Genomic DNA, 17,455 nt, shown 5'->3' with positions numbered 1-17,455 from the left:
ACTCCGATACAAGAGAATGCTAGTACAGAGACTATAATCTGTTGGATTGGGGAGAATTCTAGTGTTTGTATGAATGCTAAGTTGCCTCTGTCCTCTGCGCCTTCCTCCCCTCAGGTGAGACAGCAGACACCCTGATGGCTCTGAGGTACTGTAAGGATAGAGGTGCTCTGACGGTGGGGGTCACCAACACAGTGGGCTCCTCCATCTCCAGAGACACAGACTGCGGGGTGCACATCAATGCTGGTCCAGAGATCGGTGTGGCCAGTACCAAGGCCTACACCAGCCAGTTTGTGGCTCTCATCATGTTTGGTCTGATGATGAGTGAGGACAGGATCTCCCTGCAGACAAGGAGGCTGGAGATCATCAATGGACTCAGGATACTCCCAGGTGAGTCTATAAACCACAACACCCACTATGATAATGTTTAACCCATTATCACCTTCTCACTGTAACCAACATGATATCACTATGACTAACACACTTTAACCAATATACTGCCTGATCGCACCAGCAAAAACACCACTTTGTTGTTTTTACTAAACTTTACTAAACTTTTTCACCCCCTATTCCTCTCCTCCCCTCCCTCTCTCAGAGTTGATCAAGAAGGTGTTGACTCTGGATAAGAACATCAAGTCAATTGCAGATGAGCTATATGAGCAGAGGTCTTTGCTGGTCATGGGCCGAGGCTTCAACTACGCTACCTGTCTAGAGGGGGCACTGGTGAGAACAGATCTAGCATTAGCTTACCCACCCCAAATACTAACCGTCAACCGTTATAGGAACCATGGACGCTGACCTGAGGTCAGTTTTTCATCTAGGGGCAATGTTTGGCATTTTCTCCTCTTTTCCGCTTCTTTATATACCATTAAACCTCTATATATACACACAATATATGCACACTCTGACATGATAATACTGATTATTATGTTATTTAACTGATTGATTCTTCCCATACAGAAAATCAAGGAAATCCCCTACATGCATTCAGAGGGCATCCTGGCTGGGGAGCTGAAGCACGGTCCTCTGGCTCTGATTGACAAGCACATGCCGGTCATCATGATCATCATGAGAGACGCCTGCTACACCAAGTGTCAGAACGCACTGCAGCAAGTCACAGCCAGATCGGTACGTTACATTACTCACTCACATAGGCTGCATTTAGAAAGACAGCCAAATGAATTGATCTTTTGACCAATCACATCAGATCTTTTTACATCAGATTTATTTCAGCGCTGGATAACAATTATCCGAATTTGGCTGCCTGTCTATCAACGCAACCTTATTCACATATTCAGATACACACAACTAAATACACACACCCACAACTAAAACTTGCTCAGTAGGGGCATTTTGATGTAAAATGTCCCATGAGTACTAACATGTAAAGTTCATAGGAGCACATCACATTTGGTGTCAAGTTTAAGCTAAGGATCTATTTTTTTTTATTTATTTAACTAGGCAAGTCAGTTAAGAACAAATTCTTATTTTCAATGACGGCTAGGAACAGTGGGTTAACTGCCTTGTTCGGGGGCAGAACAACATATTTTTTACCCTTGTCAGCTCGGGATTTGATCTAGCAACCTTTCAGTTACTGGCCCAACTGTCTAACCACTAGGCTACCTGCCACCCCCAATAATTAAGGCATACAGTGGGGAGAACAAGTATTTGATACCCTGATTTTGCAGGTTTTCCTACTTACAAAGCATGTAGATGTCTGTCATTTTTATCATAGGTACACTTCAACCGTGAGAGACGGAATCTAAAACGAAAATCCAGAATCACATTGTATGATTTTTAAGTAATTAATTTGCATTTTATTGCATGACATAAGTATTTGATCACCTACCGACCAGTAAGAATTCCTGCTCTCACAGACCTGTTAGTTTTTCTTTAAGAATCCCTCCTGTTCTCCACTCATTACCTGTATTAACTGCACCTGTTTGAACTCATTACCTATAAAAGACACCTGTCCACACACTCAATCAAACAGACTCCAACCTCTCCACAATGGCCAAGACCAGAGAGCTGTGTAAGGACATCAGGGATACAATTGTAGACCTGCACAAGGCTGGGATGGGCTACAGGACAATAGGCAAGCAGCTTGGTGAGAAGGTAACAACTGTTGGCGCAATTATTAGAAAATTGAAGAAGTTCAAGATGCCGGTCAATCACCCTCGGTCTGGGGCTCCATGCAAGATCTCACCTCGTGGGGCATCAATGATCATGAGGAAGGTGAGGAATCAGCCCAGAACTACACGGCAGGACCTGGTCAATGACCTGAAGAGAGCTGGGACCACAGTCTCAAAGAAAACCACACACTACGCCGTCATGGATTAAAATCCTGCAGTGCACGCAAGGTCCCCCTGCTCAAGCCAGCGCATGTCCAGGCCCGCCTGAAGTTTGCCAATGACCATCTGGATGATCCAGAGGAGGAATAGGAGAAGGTCATGTGGTCTGATGAGACAAAAATTTAGCTTTTTGGTCTAAACTCCACTCCCCGTGTTTGGAGGAAGAAGAAGGATGAGTACAACCCCAAGAACACCATCCCAACCGTGAAGCATAGAGGTGAAAACATCATTCTTTGGAGATGCTTTTCTGCAAAGGGGACAGGATGACGGCACCGTATTGAGGGGAGGATGGATGGGGCCCATGTATCACGAGATCTTGGCCAACAACCTCCTTCCCTCAGTAAGAGCATTGAAGATAGGTCGTGGCTGGGTCTTCCAGCTTGACAATGACGCGAAACACACAGCCAGGGCAACTAAGGAGTGGCTCCGTAAGAAGCATCTCAAGGTCCTGGAGTGGCCTAGCCAGTCTCCAGACCTGAACCCAATAGAACATCTTTGAAGGGAGCTGAAAGTCCATATTGCCCAGCGACAGCCCCAAAACCTGAAGGATCTGGAGAAGGTCTGTATGGAGGAGTGGGCCAAAATCTCTGCTGCAGTGTGTGCAAACCTGGGCAAGAACTACAGGAAACGTATGATCTCTGTAATTGCAAACAAAGGATTCTGTACCAAATATTAAGTTCTGCTTTTCTGATGTATCAAATACTTATGTCATGCAATAAAATGCAAATTAATTACTTTAAAATCATACAATGTGATTTTCTGGATTTTTGTTTTAGATTCCGTCTCTCACAGTTGAAGTGTACCTATGATAAAAAATTACAGACCTCTACATGCTTTGTAAGTAGGAAAACCTGCAAAATCGGCAGGGTATCGAATACTTGTTCTCCCCACTGTATGTACATTGTTTTCAACCTTTTTCCATCATAAAAATGTGGGAAAGGCAAAGGCTTTGATTTCTGGTGAAACAGATGGAAAAGGGGCCTTAGAAAATGTCTTAAAAAGGTATTAGAAATACATCAAAACACAATAATGCTGAAGTAAAGACCCCAGCCAACTAATATCAGCATTTATATTTTGTTGAAATGATTTGCCTTCTGTAAGTTTAAGAAATATTGCCTAGTGTCTTATAATTCTTTTACAAAAACCCACATATCTTGAAGATATTTTCCAATTTCTCTCATGACGGAGGATAATGAAAGTTCACAGAAGTAACAAGTGAAGGTTAACTTGCCAATTAGTTATAGTGTTTTTACTGCTAACAATTTGTTTATGATTTAAGTGATTAAAACGCTTCATTCTGTTACCAAATCGGTAAAGAAAAGTTTATTAGATTGTAGGTCAGTACAATACAGTACTCTACTGTATATTATAATAAAGTTTAGTACAGTAAAGTACAGTACAGCACACTGGCGTAGACGACAATAATTGACTATTGCACTGTACTCTACTGTATTGAACTATACTCTACTGTACTCTACTGTATTGAACTATACTGTATAGTAAGTGCAGTACTCTACTTTGTTGTGCTTTGCTGTACTGTGATGTCCAAACTTGTGAAACATAGACGTCTATGATTGGTACAGATTTGTTCCGGTCTGGACCAACCAAATGTGGTCTTGTTTGAGGATGGAGCTCATTCGAATAATAGCCAGTGTGTAGAAAAATACCCAAACATGCAAAAGAGGATAGGAGATGTTCTACCTTTCTAGAAAAACATTGGGACATTCATTATTATGCATTTCTGTATAGAACAGATCAGGGACCCAAGATGTCATTCTGTTACCATCATTATGTTACCGTGTGTTAATATTCTTCACTTACTGTAGTTCAACCACCAAAATATATTTTTTCACAACACAAGGTTTTTGGAAAATGTGGTCACATAAAGAACTGAGGGAGATTTGACCTTCATTCTGTTACCAAACGTTACATCTGCACTGTTCTTCGAGTAAATGTGTTTTTGTCAAATTGTCTGTGGAAATTGTTAAAAGTAGTCATTGTGCATAGAATTGTATGGTTTGTTTAACTTTGCAATCAATGCTTTTTTGTTTATCATACTTTTAAAGTGAAACATCGGAGTCTCAGCATCATTCTGTTACCATGGAATTGCACCAAGACAAACATACATACAACCACAGGCGCACACACAGCCTGACTATCAAAAGCCTTGAATAATCTCTTTCACCCTCAGGGGCGGCCGATTATCTTGTGTTGCCAGGATGACCCAGAGGTGTCTAAGAATGCTTATAAGACCATTGAGCTGCCTCAGACAGTGGACTGTCTCCAGGGCATCCTCAGTGTCATCCCTCTGCAACTCTTGTCCTTTCACCTGGCCGTGCTGCGAGGATACGACGTGAGTCTACCACTGCAACCTACCTTGTCTTAATGCAATCTATTCCTTTGCTCACAGACCTCCACTACTGTACCTTTTCATTCCCAGTATTTACTCTGGATTTTATTTCGATTTCATTGCAACAAGCATTCAAATCTACAGTTCCTCACAAAATCAACTATGCTGTATGTTTATCTAGTCTTGTGTTGTTTCCTTTACTCCTCAGTTTTGAGCTGGTTTAATGGCTGTCTCTCTCTTTCCTCTGGTTGTAGGTGGACTGTCCCAGGAGCCTGGCCAAGTCTGTCACAGTGGAGTAGAACCAGACAGACAGGCAGAAGGCTGTAGAGGCCACATCACTGCCCTGCTGAGGAGAGAGACAGAGGAGGTGAAGCCATCAAAGTGCGATTATGTGTGTAGATGGTGTTTGTGTGTGTTTTTGGTTTGACCATCCTTGTGGGGACAAGAAGTTAAACAAGGCAATTTGGGATAAGGGGGGACATTTCGCCGATCAACACAAGGAAAAAGGCTATTTTAGGCTTAGGGGTTAGGTTTAGGGTTAGAGTTAGAATTAAGGTTAGGGGTTAGGGTTAGGTTTAAGGGTTAGGGAAAATATCATTTTGAATGACAATCAATTTTATGGTACGCACAAGGATATTAAAACAAATGTGTGTGTGTGTGTTTGTGTGCGTGTGTGTGAATAGAGGGACGTGACATTTTTAAAGCAGAGAAATGTGAAGTCCTATTGACACACTGTTGAGGCGGTGCCATTGACCTTTTGGGCCTTGTAGAGAGAGAGATCAAAACTTTGACCATCTGTCAAATCAGCATTATCTCCAATAATGCCTCCAAAGCAAGATCCTTTCACTATACAGTCCTGTGCACACTGTGCCTTGTACCAAATGTGTGCCTTGTCCACAAACAGTTGAGCCAAAAATACATATTGTAGGAGTAATGCATTTAGTTGGTGTATTGAAGCACTTACAATTGTGCAATATGGGAGGCATTGTGAATGTTTCCAATAATATTATCGTTGTTAAATGGGTTCTCTGTCCCGTGGAAGTTTATTAGCTTTGCATCTTGGGGAGTGTAGGCTATTCCATAGCATTCTGTTATTTAGCAGAGCCAATAGCTAGAATATTGTAGGGAACTATTCTGAAAAGCTCTATGTAGGCTATTGGGACATAACACTTGTGATGTAGGGCCTACACACATTGCTTTGGTGTACTGTACACAAAAATGCATTCCTTGTAGTCCCATAATCAAGGGGCACTTTTTTTTAATCACTCCTTTGTCAGAGTGAATCTAATATGGTTTTAATCATGAGAGTATTACTGTTCATAATCTACACTCCAATCTGTTGAAAAGGGCCCGGGTTATACTGCTACAGTCTTGTAAGATACTATAAGAATTATACTTCCTTTCATTCACTACCCTTTCATGAATCATCATTCTCTGTTTAGTCATTGTATGGCGTTCACCATTGCAATCATATTATGTTGTCTGTCATGCAGCATTGTGAGCGACATCTCTGCCCTATTCTACGAAGACTGTTTGGGTTCCATTGGCTTATTTATGGATGAAGACCAATTGGTTGCACTTACTTTTATAGTGGATTTAATCTCCCAGAGTGTAATCCACAACGGCCATATTGACATGCCCTAACTCTTGTTCTCGAAAATGTGAGGCATTTCGCTTCACATCTCAATATAAGACTGATATGCATAAAGCGATATGGATTGTAGTTTTGTACTGTAAAGGGTAAACATGTTACATTGAGATGTACTGTAGTTAATGTATTTATCTGTTTTTTTATGGGGGTTAAAGAAAGTTGGGCTGGTTTATCACAAACTATGATTGTATTTTATAATATACACTACCGTTCAAAAGTTTGGGGTCACTTAGAAATGTCCTTGTTTTTGAAAGAAAGCAAAAAAAAATGTCCATTAAAATAACATCAAATTGATCGGAAATACAGTGTAGACATTGTTAATATTGCAAATGACTATTTTAGCTGGAAAAGGCCGATTGTTAATGGAATATTTACGCCCATTATCAGCAACCATCACTCCTGTGTTCCAATGGCACATTGTGTTAGCTAATCCAAGTTTATCATTTTAAAAGGCTAATTGATCATTAGAAAACCCTTTTGCAATTATGTTAGCACAGCTGAAAACTGTTGTTCTGATTAAAGAAGCAATAAACTGGCCTTCTTTTGGACTAGTTGAGTATCTGGAGCATCAAATCAAATCAAATTTATTTATATAGCCCTTCGTACATCAGCTGATATCTCAAAGTGCTGTACAGAAACCCAGCCTAAAACCCCAAACAGCAAGCAATGCAGGTGTAGAAGCACGGTGGCTAGGAAAAACTCCCTAGAAAGGCCAAAACCTAGGAAGAAACCTAGAGAGGAACCAGGCTATGTGGGGTGGCCAGTCCTCTTCTGGCTGTGCCGGGTGGAGATTATAACAGAACATGGCCAAGATGTTCAAATGTTCATAAATGACCAGCATGGTCAAATAATAATAAGGCAGAACAGTTGAAACTGGAGCAGCAGCACAGTCAGGTGGACTGGGGACAGCAAGGAGTCATCATGTCAGGTAGTCCTGGGGCATGGTCCTAGGGCTCAGGTCAGTTGAAACTGGAGCAGCAGCATGGCCAGGTGGACTGGGGACAGCAAGGAGTCATCATGTCAGGTAGTCCTGGGGCATGGTCCTAGGGCTCAGGTCCTCCGAGAGAGAGAAAGAAAGAGAGAAGGAGAGAATTAGAGAACGCACACTTAGATTCACACAGGACACCGAATAGGACAGGAGAAGTACTCCAGATATAACAAACTGACCCTAGCCCCCCGACACAAACTACTGCAGCATAAATACTGGAGGCTGTATACATCAGCATTTTTTAGTTCGATTACAGGCTCAAAATGGCAAGAAACAAAGAGCTTTCTTCTGAAACTCGTCAGACTATTCTTGTTCTGAGAAATTAAGGCTATTCCATGCAAGAAATTGCCAAGAAACTGAAGATATCGTACAACGCTGTGTACTACTCCCTTCACAGAACAGAGCAAGTTGGCTCTAACCAGAATAGAAAGAGCAGTGGGAGGCCCCGGTGCACAACTGAGCAAGAGGACAAGTACATTAGAGTGTCTAGTTTGAGAAACAGACGCCTCACAAGTCCTCAACTGGCAGCTTCATTAAATAGTGCCCGCAAAATAACAGTCTCAATGTCAACAGTGAAGAGGCAACACAGGGATGCTGGCATTCTAGGCAGACTTGCAAAGAAAACGTCATATCTCTCAGACTGGCCAATAAAAATAAAAGATTAAGATGGGCAAAAGAACACAGACACTGGACAGAGGAACTCTGCCTAGAAGGCCACCATCCCTGAGTTGCCTCTATACTGTTGGTGTTGAGACTGGTGTTTTGCGGGTCCAAAATAGCATAACTAGTGTATTTTAACACCAATAAACCCAAACATTTAAAAATTGATTTAGTATATGTCAATCGAGTAAACCAGGCAACTAAAAGCAACTTTCTAAACAATGTTTTGATTAGTTTCTATTTAGTTATCTAGATAGCTAATGTTAAGTTGGCTGGCTAGCCAGTTCAAATAATGACCAAATCATATAGGTTCAATTTAGCTAATTTGTCTTCATTATTACAGGAAAATAAACTCACAACAATAATATTATTTACATTTAAGTTTTCATTTAAGTTAATGGCAAGCCAATTACAGAAAATAGCTTACGGTTGTGAGTTTGATGAAATAAAAGCAGGGCATTCTACTGGAGGATTTTAGAACTTGGACACTGTCTCGTTGGCCTAACTTTATATCCTAATTTGACTTTGATGCAGGTCATGTTCTTCACATTACCGTCTCTGGTAAACACATATTATATCAAATAAAGTCTACATTTATGTGTCACATGCACAGGACACAGGTGTAGTGAAGTGGTTACTTGCATAGTAGAGTCTTTTATTTAGACATGTAGCTAGCTAGCTTGCTAAACAATTAACCACAATTCCAACTTACAACGTTACTACCCTGCATGAATCTGCAGGTAGCTAACCAACCAGGTTAATTGTTAGCTAGATAGCTAACATTAGGCTATAACTAGCAATGCAAATGGCTCTGAGAGATCAATAATAATACAACACAGATCATACACGTAACGTTAGCTAGCGAGCCAGCCAGCTAACGTTAGCTAGCTAGCTAACAGTAAGCTTTAATTGAAATAAACGACTTTCTGGCTAAATTAGAAATGTATAATATCTGAAAATGTAGCTAGCTAGACTATCTTACCCATATACATGGATGGACACTTCTCCCTCTGTCACGGATGCCATGGTTGTCCTTCATTTGAAGATGTAATCCAGAGACGGGTGTTTTATACAACAGCCTTCTTCTGTGTGTTCTCTTTTGGAAACCTTCTGCATATTTGCATCAAACGCCTGAATTTTCTCCATCTCCTTAGTTATCATACTCGAATTCCACCATGCATGATTTCAAAACTCAGTCCTCCAGAAAGTGGAGAGCAACACTTACGCAGTTCTACTCCGTGATATATATATTTTTTAAAGATGCTTTAGTAAGGATTACCTACAATACTGACCTGCTCATGTTACAGACATAAGCGTGTTACATGGCAGACTAATCCGAACTCATCTCTCCACATGTCCAGCCCATCCATTGTCTCCGGCCAATCATGGCTAGCGGGAAGGTTCCTGTCTTTTTCCGTGGCTAAACCAACTAGAATTGTAATTTAACAATTGTATTCGTATTTACAGATGCCATACAAGTTTGTTATTAAGGCACATGAAAGTTCACATGTTCCAGAAGGCATTTCTGCCAAAAAAAAGGCATTTAGATTTTTTTTTTAAAGAAGTTTACATTCAAATAGCTCCCCTGTGAAGTAGTGATGCGTGACATACGGCCAGTTTCCTGAATCAAGACAGAAATGTCTTTATTGTGAGACTCATAAAATGTATTTAATCAGGTTCAGAATTTTTTATCAAATCCAGACAAAGAGATGTATTCTCGTGATGGAACATTTGTAAAATACCGGGAATAAACTGTATTCAACTACTAGCTAGGTTTCCATTCAATTGGAGACAGATTTTCATGTGAATATTAAAAGATCTGCATAAAGAAAATATGCAAATTTCCCCACTGGTGGTGGGTTTCCACCAAACTGATTTGTTGCAGATACAAATCAGTGTGTGATGACTTAGTGCACACAACATGTACTTTTCTGCTTACGGGGCTGTAGTGGAGCCGGTTGAGAGCTTAAAGTTCCTTGGTGTCCAAATCACTAAGGACCTATCATGGTCCAAACACACCAAGACAGTCGTGAAGAGGGCATGACAATGCCTATTCCCCCTCAGGAGGCTGAAAAGATTTGGCATGAGACCTGAGATCCTCAAAAGGTTATATTGCTGCACCATCGAAAGCATCCTGACTGGTTGCATCACCGCTTGGTATGGAAACTGTCACGACCATCGTATGAATAATTGGACCAAGGCGCAGCGTGAGTAGAGTTCCACATTTTAATGATAGTGAAACTTCCAAAACAATAAAGATATAACGATCGTGAAATACGTAGACACTCACACAAAACAATATTCCCACATAGCAGGTGGGAAAAAGGACACACTAAGTATGATCCCCAATTAGAGGCAACGATTATCAGCTGCCTCCAATTGGGAAACATACACACACACCAACATAGAAATACAATACCCAGAAACACCCCCTAGTCATGCCCCGACCCATTACACCACAGAGAACCCCGAGGGCTCTCCATGGTCAGGGCGTGACAGACACTGCTTGGCATCCGACTGCAATGTGCTACAGAGGGTAGTGCGTATAGCCTAGTACATCACTGGGGCCGAGCTTCCTGCCATCCAGGACCTACATACCAGGCGGTGTCAGAGGAAGGCCCTAGAAATTGTCAAGGACTATTGCCACCCAAGTCATAGACTGTTCTCTCTGCTACCGCACGGCAAGCAGTACCAGAGCGTCTATCTGTGACCAAAAGGCACCAGAACAGGCATCTATCCCCAAGCCATAAGACTGCTGAACGGTTAATCAAATGGCTACTCAGACTATTTGCATTGACACCCTTATTTTATTATTATTTATATTTTTTGCTCCGACTCTATTGCACAGGTCGATGTATACTCACTGGACTCTAACCACACACTAACACATACTACACTGACACTCCAACACACACACAAACGGATACATACACACATGCATATTGATGCCACACACACACACACACATACGTTCACATTCCTTCACACTCTTCAACGTTCCATGCTGCAGCTACTCTGTTTATTAACTATGCATAGTCACTTTACCCATACCTTCATGTACATATTACCTAAATTACCTTGACTAACCCGTACCCCTGCACATTGATTGACTACCGGTACCCATTGTATGTATCATTGTTATTTTATTGTGTTACTATTCATCCTTTAGCTTATTTAGCTAAATGTTCTTACTTACTTTTTTAATACTCGGGATTGTTGGCTAAGGACTCTTAAGTAAGGTAAGATCTACCTACACCTGTTTCCTTTGGCACATGTGACGAATACTATTTTATTTTATTCTTATGCCATTTGATGAATGAAAATAGACATCTGTTACAAAACACCAAAAAGTGTGCCTAATGACATACAGCAATTACCATTGATTAGGCCTACATTAATTGATGCGTCTTGCTGAAGAATGTGCCTTTTTTGTAGCCTGAAAAATATGGACACCTGAAATGGGTCTGAAACTGTCCCGGGAAAAAGGTGATGGTCACCCTAACACACTGTCAATTTACTAGACTAGGCTACAATGTTTATTACCATGAACTTCCAATAGGCCTACCGGTAGCCAGTGATGTAGTTGTAAAAAAAAAAAAAAGTGGGTAAATTCTGATCACCATTACGCTCCCTATACTTTCAATGCATTTTTCTGAAAAAGGTGGGAAAACTGTTTACCCTCCACTAGGTTTACACCACTGCCGAGATAACCTACCCTCTCAGCCAAGGCAATTTTACACACACGAACACACGCAGAACAGGTAGCCTACTTTCAATATATTACATGAGTTGAATTAAAAAACATATTTTACACCCTAGTTCATGAGTTGTCACAGATCATGTGACATAAAAAGCTACATTTCATCCATTACCTTAATGACATTCATTTGTGTTATTTGTTATTATTAAGCATTTATAAAATGCAATGTAAGTGTACCGTAAGTGTAACTATGCGTATGTAACATTTAATTATGCTTCGCCATATAACAGTTCTCATGGGCACACAAATCCCAAATAATGTAGGCCTATGCCATTGCAAAATCAAATGCCAAATCACCTTATAGGTCTGCTGTCATTAAAGTATACTTATTGGATGAGAATTGGTGTCTAGCTGTAGGCTATGGGTCTAGTGATATTGTCGACCTCATCAGCTGATCCAGGTAAGAAAACAAATATTGATAGAAAATAATAAGGGTAAATAAATGGCGTACTACTTTTGGCCAAGGATGTCAGGGAGAACCAGCTGTGCACTTGAAAAACAAAGCAATGAGAGCTCTAAACAGCTGACTGACAAAAGCAAACAATGATAAATCAATAGATAAATCTAATGCATTAGAATAAAGGCATTGGTACATGTTTTAAATCAAGAATGTATGGCAAACAAATGGTGGAAATGAGGAAGTACAATGTAAAATCTTATGCATAAAGGAGCTTTGGCTGAGGCCGAAATTCAGCACTACTGAGTGGACAGCACTGCTACGTAGAAATAAATGGATTAAACCATAACAGAGAGATGGGGTGTTATTTTAATTTGGAAGCTTTTATTTTCATATTTACCATTACATTTTAAAGAAAGACGAGAATGGTTAAATTAGCATTATTTACACACTTTTGTTGCATTTATGGGAGCTAAGGTCTCATTCCTCCGTAATTCGCACCGAATCTACCGATAGTTTTGTCACAACTGTTAAATAAAAAATGTGCATACTCTGGTCTTGGCACATTTACTCTAGCCAACAGTTTGCAGATACAGTGTGGGTAGGCAAGTTTACATGATGGGACTATGTATAAGAGCGAGAATGTTTGTATTTGTCAAAACGTCAGTCAAGCATCGATGGTCATGTCACCAGAATAAGATCCTCGATATATATTGGAAAGGAGCACCAAGCTCATACCATGCACTTTCACCACCCTGTGAAGTTCATCTTAATTTATTTCCTGTAGCCTAATTTAAACTGCATGGTTTCCCAAGACATAGCATCACGTGACTCCAAGTTTACTTCGATATGATGGTTGTTATATCAATACTTGCGCATAAAGGCGTTTCCATCGCCATTTCTCGCATAATACATTTGACCGATACAAAAAGATGCCATCATGTAGACATGTAAGAACGAGCAAATGATCTTGTCTGCATTTATTAAATTGTACCAAAACTTCCTGTTTCCATTTGTTTAATACGGTATGACTTTACTCTCATAAAAACTGTGGATGGAAACGTGGTTGCTGGTGGGAAAATATTTTCTTTATGCGGATTTAGAATATTTGCTTAAAATATGTCGCCAGTTTAATGGAAACATATGTAATGTTTCTTTCGACAATAAAAAAAAGTTTGCCTACAAACTTTCAGGAGTCCAACGTGAAACAACGTGATTACGTCATTCACTTGTTGTGTTGAGACTACTGCCGCGTTCACGTTCTAGTCGGAACGAGGATACACAGACATTTCCGACTTGCGGCACGTGTTTAACTACAACCAATTAGCAAGTCGGACCTTTCCGAGTTTCTTCGTTTCAACAAGCACTTGAACCCCGACATACCCTCCTCCGCCTCTGATAGTGCAGGAGTTTGTCATTTTGGTTTCAAACTCGGGAAGCATTTTCACATTTCTATTGGCAATTAGGAAAACTGGTCTTCACAACTTTACTTAATTCCCGATATTCCCAACGAGGGAGAGGAGCTGGTATCTCGTCATTTCCATGCATGGGAGTGACATAGGAGAAGCGAAGGGAGAAGGTAGGTGTCGTATGATTCTGCCCGCTGTCCGTCCTTTTTCCATTCCTGCTACTGCATTGTCTGCTCGGAGTGATAGAAACGGAAGAGCCAGGGCCTTGGCGAATAATAAGTGGCACACCAGAAAACGTGAGTTTTATCAAACCTCTGACGATTGACATTAGGGTAGGGTATAGTGGATTGCCGATGGTATGCGGTGTCATACACCGGGGGTCGATGAGAAGATGGGCGATGACTTCATCTTTCAATCAACCGGGTTGTGCCAGTTTACCAGCAAGGAATTGAATGGGAACGAAATAGCGGGGTTAACGCTTGGGGGAAGTAGGCTATGCTATAGGGCGTTTCAGTGTTTCCGGACGATCTCCTATTTTATCGCTTATTTTTTGTCTGAAGTCAATTTAGTAACCTACATGGAATGAGATTACGTTATTCACGCTTTCTTGAGCCAAATCAATGACTGCATTTGAGGTTCATTCATTTGTACTTTTTAAAAGATTGTCGTTTTCCACTTGCTTTAGGTTCTGAATGATGCAATATCGTGTGTGTGTGTGGTGTTTTTTAATGCATTTATTATTGAGAGAAGCCATAGCTTTAATTTCTTCTCTCAGGAGAGTATCATAGACTGAACAAAAATGTAAAAGTAACATGTGAAGTGTTGGTCCCATGTTTCATTAGCTGAAATAAAAGATCCCAGAAATGTTCCATATGCATGAAAAGCTTATTTCTCTCTCAAAGAAATACGCACTAACTTGTTTACATCACTCTTAGTGAGCATTTCACCTTTGCCAAATTAATCCATCCACCTGACAGGTCTGGCACGTCAAGAAGCTGATTAAACAGCATGATTGTTACACAGGTGCACCTTGTGCTGGGGACAATAAAAGGTCCCTTTTAAAATGTGCAGTTGTCTTGCATAACACTAGGGAGAGTGCAATTGGCATACTGACTGGAGGAATGTCCACCAGAGCTGTTGCCAAATAATTTAATGTTCATTTCTCTACCATTAGCCGCCTCCAATGTCGTTTTTAGCGAATTTGTCAGTAAGTCCAACCGGCCTCAGAACTGCAGGCCACATGTAACCACGCCAGCCCAGGATACTCTGGCTTAGACTTACTGACAAAACTGTGTGTTTGCACAACTGAAGAAGTACAGCAGAAACCGTCTCAGGGAAGCTAATATGCATGCTCGGCGTCCTCACCAGGGTCTTGACTAGAGGTTGACCGATTATGGTTTTTCAACGGCGATACCGATTTATTGAAGGACCACAAAAAGCCGTTACCGATTAATCGGACGATAAAAAAAAGAAGTGTTTTATTTATTTGTAATAATGACAATTACAACAATACTGAATGAATTTAACTTAATATAATACTTAAATAAAATCAATTTAGCCTCAAATACATAATGAAACATGTTCAATTTGGTTTAAATAATGCAAAAACAAAGTGTTGGAGAAGAAAGTAAAAGTGCAATATGTGCCATGTAAGAAAGCTAACGTTTAAGTTCCTTGCTCAGAACATGAGCACATATAAAAGCTGGTGGTTCTTTTTAACATGAGTCTTCAATATTCCCAGGTAAGAAGTTTTAGGTTGTAGTTATTATAGGAATTATAGGACTATTCCTCAAGACCATTTGTATTTCATTAACCTTTGACTATTGGATGTTCTTATAGGCACTTTAGTATTGCCAGTGTAACAGTAGCTTCCATCCCTCTCCTCGCTCCTATCTGGGCTCGAACCAGGAACACATCGACAACAGCCACCCTCGAAGCAGCGTTACCCATGCAGAGCAAGGGAAACAACCACTCCAAATCTCAGAGCGAGTGACGTTTGAAACTCTATTAGCGCGGACCCCACTAACTAGCTAGCCATTTCACATTGGTTACACCAGCCTAATCTCGGGAGTTGATAGGCTTGAAATCATAAACAGCTGCTAGCAAACGCACACAAGTGCTGTTTGAATGAATGCTTGCGAGCCTGCTGGTGCCTACCATTGCTCAGTCAGACTGCTCTATCAAATCGTAGACTTAGTTATAACATGATAACACACAGAAATACGAGCCTTTGGTCATTAATATGGTCGAATCCAGAAACTATCATCTCGAAAACAAGACATTTATTCTTTCAGTGAAATACGGAACCGTTCCGTATTTTATCTAACGGGTGGCATCCATAAGTCTAAATATTCCTGTTACATTGCGTATCCTTCAATGTTATGTCATAATTACGGAAAATTATGGCAAATTAGGTGGCCCAAACTGTTGCATATACACTGACTCTGCGTGCAATGAACGCAAGAAAAGTGACACAATTTCACCTGGTTAATATTGCCTGCTAACCTGGATTTCTTTTAGCTAAATATGCAGGTTTAAAAATGTATACTTCTGTGTATTGATTTTAAGAAAGGCATTGGTGTTTATGGTTAGGTACACATTGGAGCAACGATACGCACCGCATCGATTATATGCAATGCAGGACACGCTAGATAACTACACATGGTTGATGATATTACTAGTTTATCTAGCGTGTCCAATGTGTACCTAACCATAAACACCAATGCCTTTCTTAAAATCAATACACGGAAGTACATATTTTTAGACCTGCTTATTTACCTAAAAGAAATCCAGGTTAGCAGGCAATATTAACAAGGTGAAATTGTGTCACTTCTCTTGCGTTCATTGTACGCAGAGTCAGGGTATATGCAACAGTTTGGGCCGCCTGGCTCATTGCGCTAATTTGCCAGAATTGTACGTAATTATGACAACATTGAAGGTTGTGCAATGTAACAGGAATATTTAGACTGATGGATGCCACCCGTTAGATAAAATATGTAACGGTTTCGTATTTCACTGAAAGAATAAACATCTTGTTTTCGAGATGATATGTTATAATTAATTCTATGATTTGATAGAGCAGTCTGACTGAGCGATGGTAGGCACCAGCAGGCTCATAAGCATTCATTCAAACAGTACTTTTGTGCATTTTGCCAGCAGCTCTGCTGTTTATGACTTCAAGCCTGTCAACTCCAGAGATTAGGCTGGTGTAAAGATGTGATGTGAAATGGCTAAATAGTTAGCAGGGTGCGCGCTAATAGCGTTTCAAACGTTACTCGCTCTGAGACTTGGAGCTGTTGTTCCCCTTGCTCTGCATGGGTAATGCTGCTTCGAGGTTGGCTGTTGTCGATGTGTTCCTTGTTCGAGCCCAGGGAGGAGCGAGGAGAGGGACGGAAGCTATACTGTTACACTGGCAATACTAAAGTACCTATAAGAACATCCAATAGTCAAAGGTATATGAAATGGTCCTATAATTCCTATAATAACTACAACCTAAAACAACTTACCTGGGAATATTGAAGACTCATGTTAAAAGGAAACACCAGCTTTTATATGTTCTCATGTTCTGAGCAAGGAACTTAAACATTAGCTTTCTTACATAGCACATATTGCACTTTCACTTTCTTCTCCAACACTTTGTTTTTGCATTATTTAACCCATATTGAACATGTTTCATTATTTATTTGAGGCTAAATTGATTTTATTGATGTATTATATTAAGTTAGAATAAGTGTTCATTCAGTATTGTTGTAATTGTCATTATTACAAATGTATGGTAAAAATAATAATAATCGGCATCGGCGTTGAAAAATCATAATCGGCCAACCTCTACTCCTTTTTATAAGACTCTCTCTCCATACAGATAAGCACTGCCTTTGTGTGTGTTGCTGTA

At 40.4% G+C, this 17,455-nt stretch overlaps 2 protein-coding genes across 7 annotated transcripts in view; both read left to right on the top strand.

The window, feature by feature from the left end:
• Positions 1 to 6,897, top strand: part of LOC115130521 (glutamine--fructose-6-phosphate aminotransferase [isomerizing] 2-like) — a 41,749-nt gene extending 34,852 nt beyond the window's left edge. For both annotated transcript variants that reach the window (XM_029661755.2, XM_029661754.2), the window contains 5 exons: positions 115 to 387; positions 593 to 720; positions 958 to 1,125; positions 4,540 to 4,701; positions 4,953 to 6,897. In XM_029661755.2, the coding sequence (XP_029517615.1) occupies positions 115 to 387; positions 593 to 720; positions 958 to 1,125; positions 4,540 to 4,701; positions 4,953 to 4,997 (776 nt within the window). In that variant the 3' untranslated portion in view covers positions 4,998 to 6,897. The remainder of the gene's footprint in view (positions 1 to 114; positions 388 to 592; positions 721 to 957; positions 1,126 to 4,539; positions 4,702 to 4,952) is intronic.
• A 6,621-nt stretch (positions 6,898 to 13,518) lies between these two features.
• Positions 13,519 to 17,455, top strand: part of LOC115130519 (mitogen-activated protein kinase 9-like) — a 35,675-nt gene continuing 31,738 nt past the window's right edge. For 2 of the 5 annotated variants that reach the window (XM_029661750.2, XM_029661747.2), the window contains exon 1: positions 13,521 to 13,733. The gene's annotated coding sequence lies outside the window, so the exon portion shown is untranslated. Of the gene's footprint in view, positions 13,734 to 13,765; positions 13,860 to 17,455 lie in introns of those variants that run through there. The other 3 variants (XM_029661749.2, XM_029661751.2, XM_029661748.2) reach the window with 3 other exon arrangements.

Source organism: Oncorhynchus nerka, linkage group LG6, assembly GCF_034236695.1.
Source record: "Oncorhynchus nerka isolate Pitt River linkage group LG6, Oner_Uvic_2.0, whole genome shotgun sequence".
Lineage (NCBI taxonomy): Eukaryota > Metazoa > Chordata > Actinopteri > Salmoniformes > Salmonidae > Oncorhynchus > Oncorhynchus nerka.
This window is presented reverse-complemented; position numbering and strand designations above follow the sequence as displayed.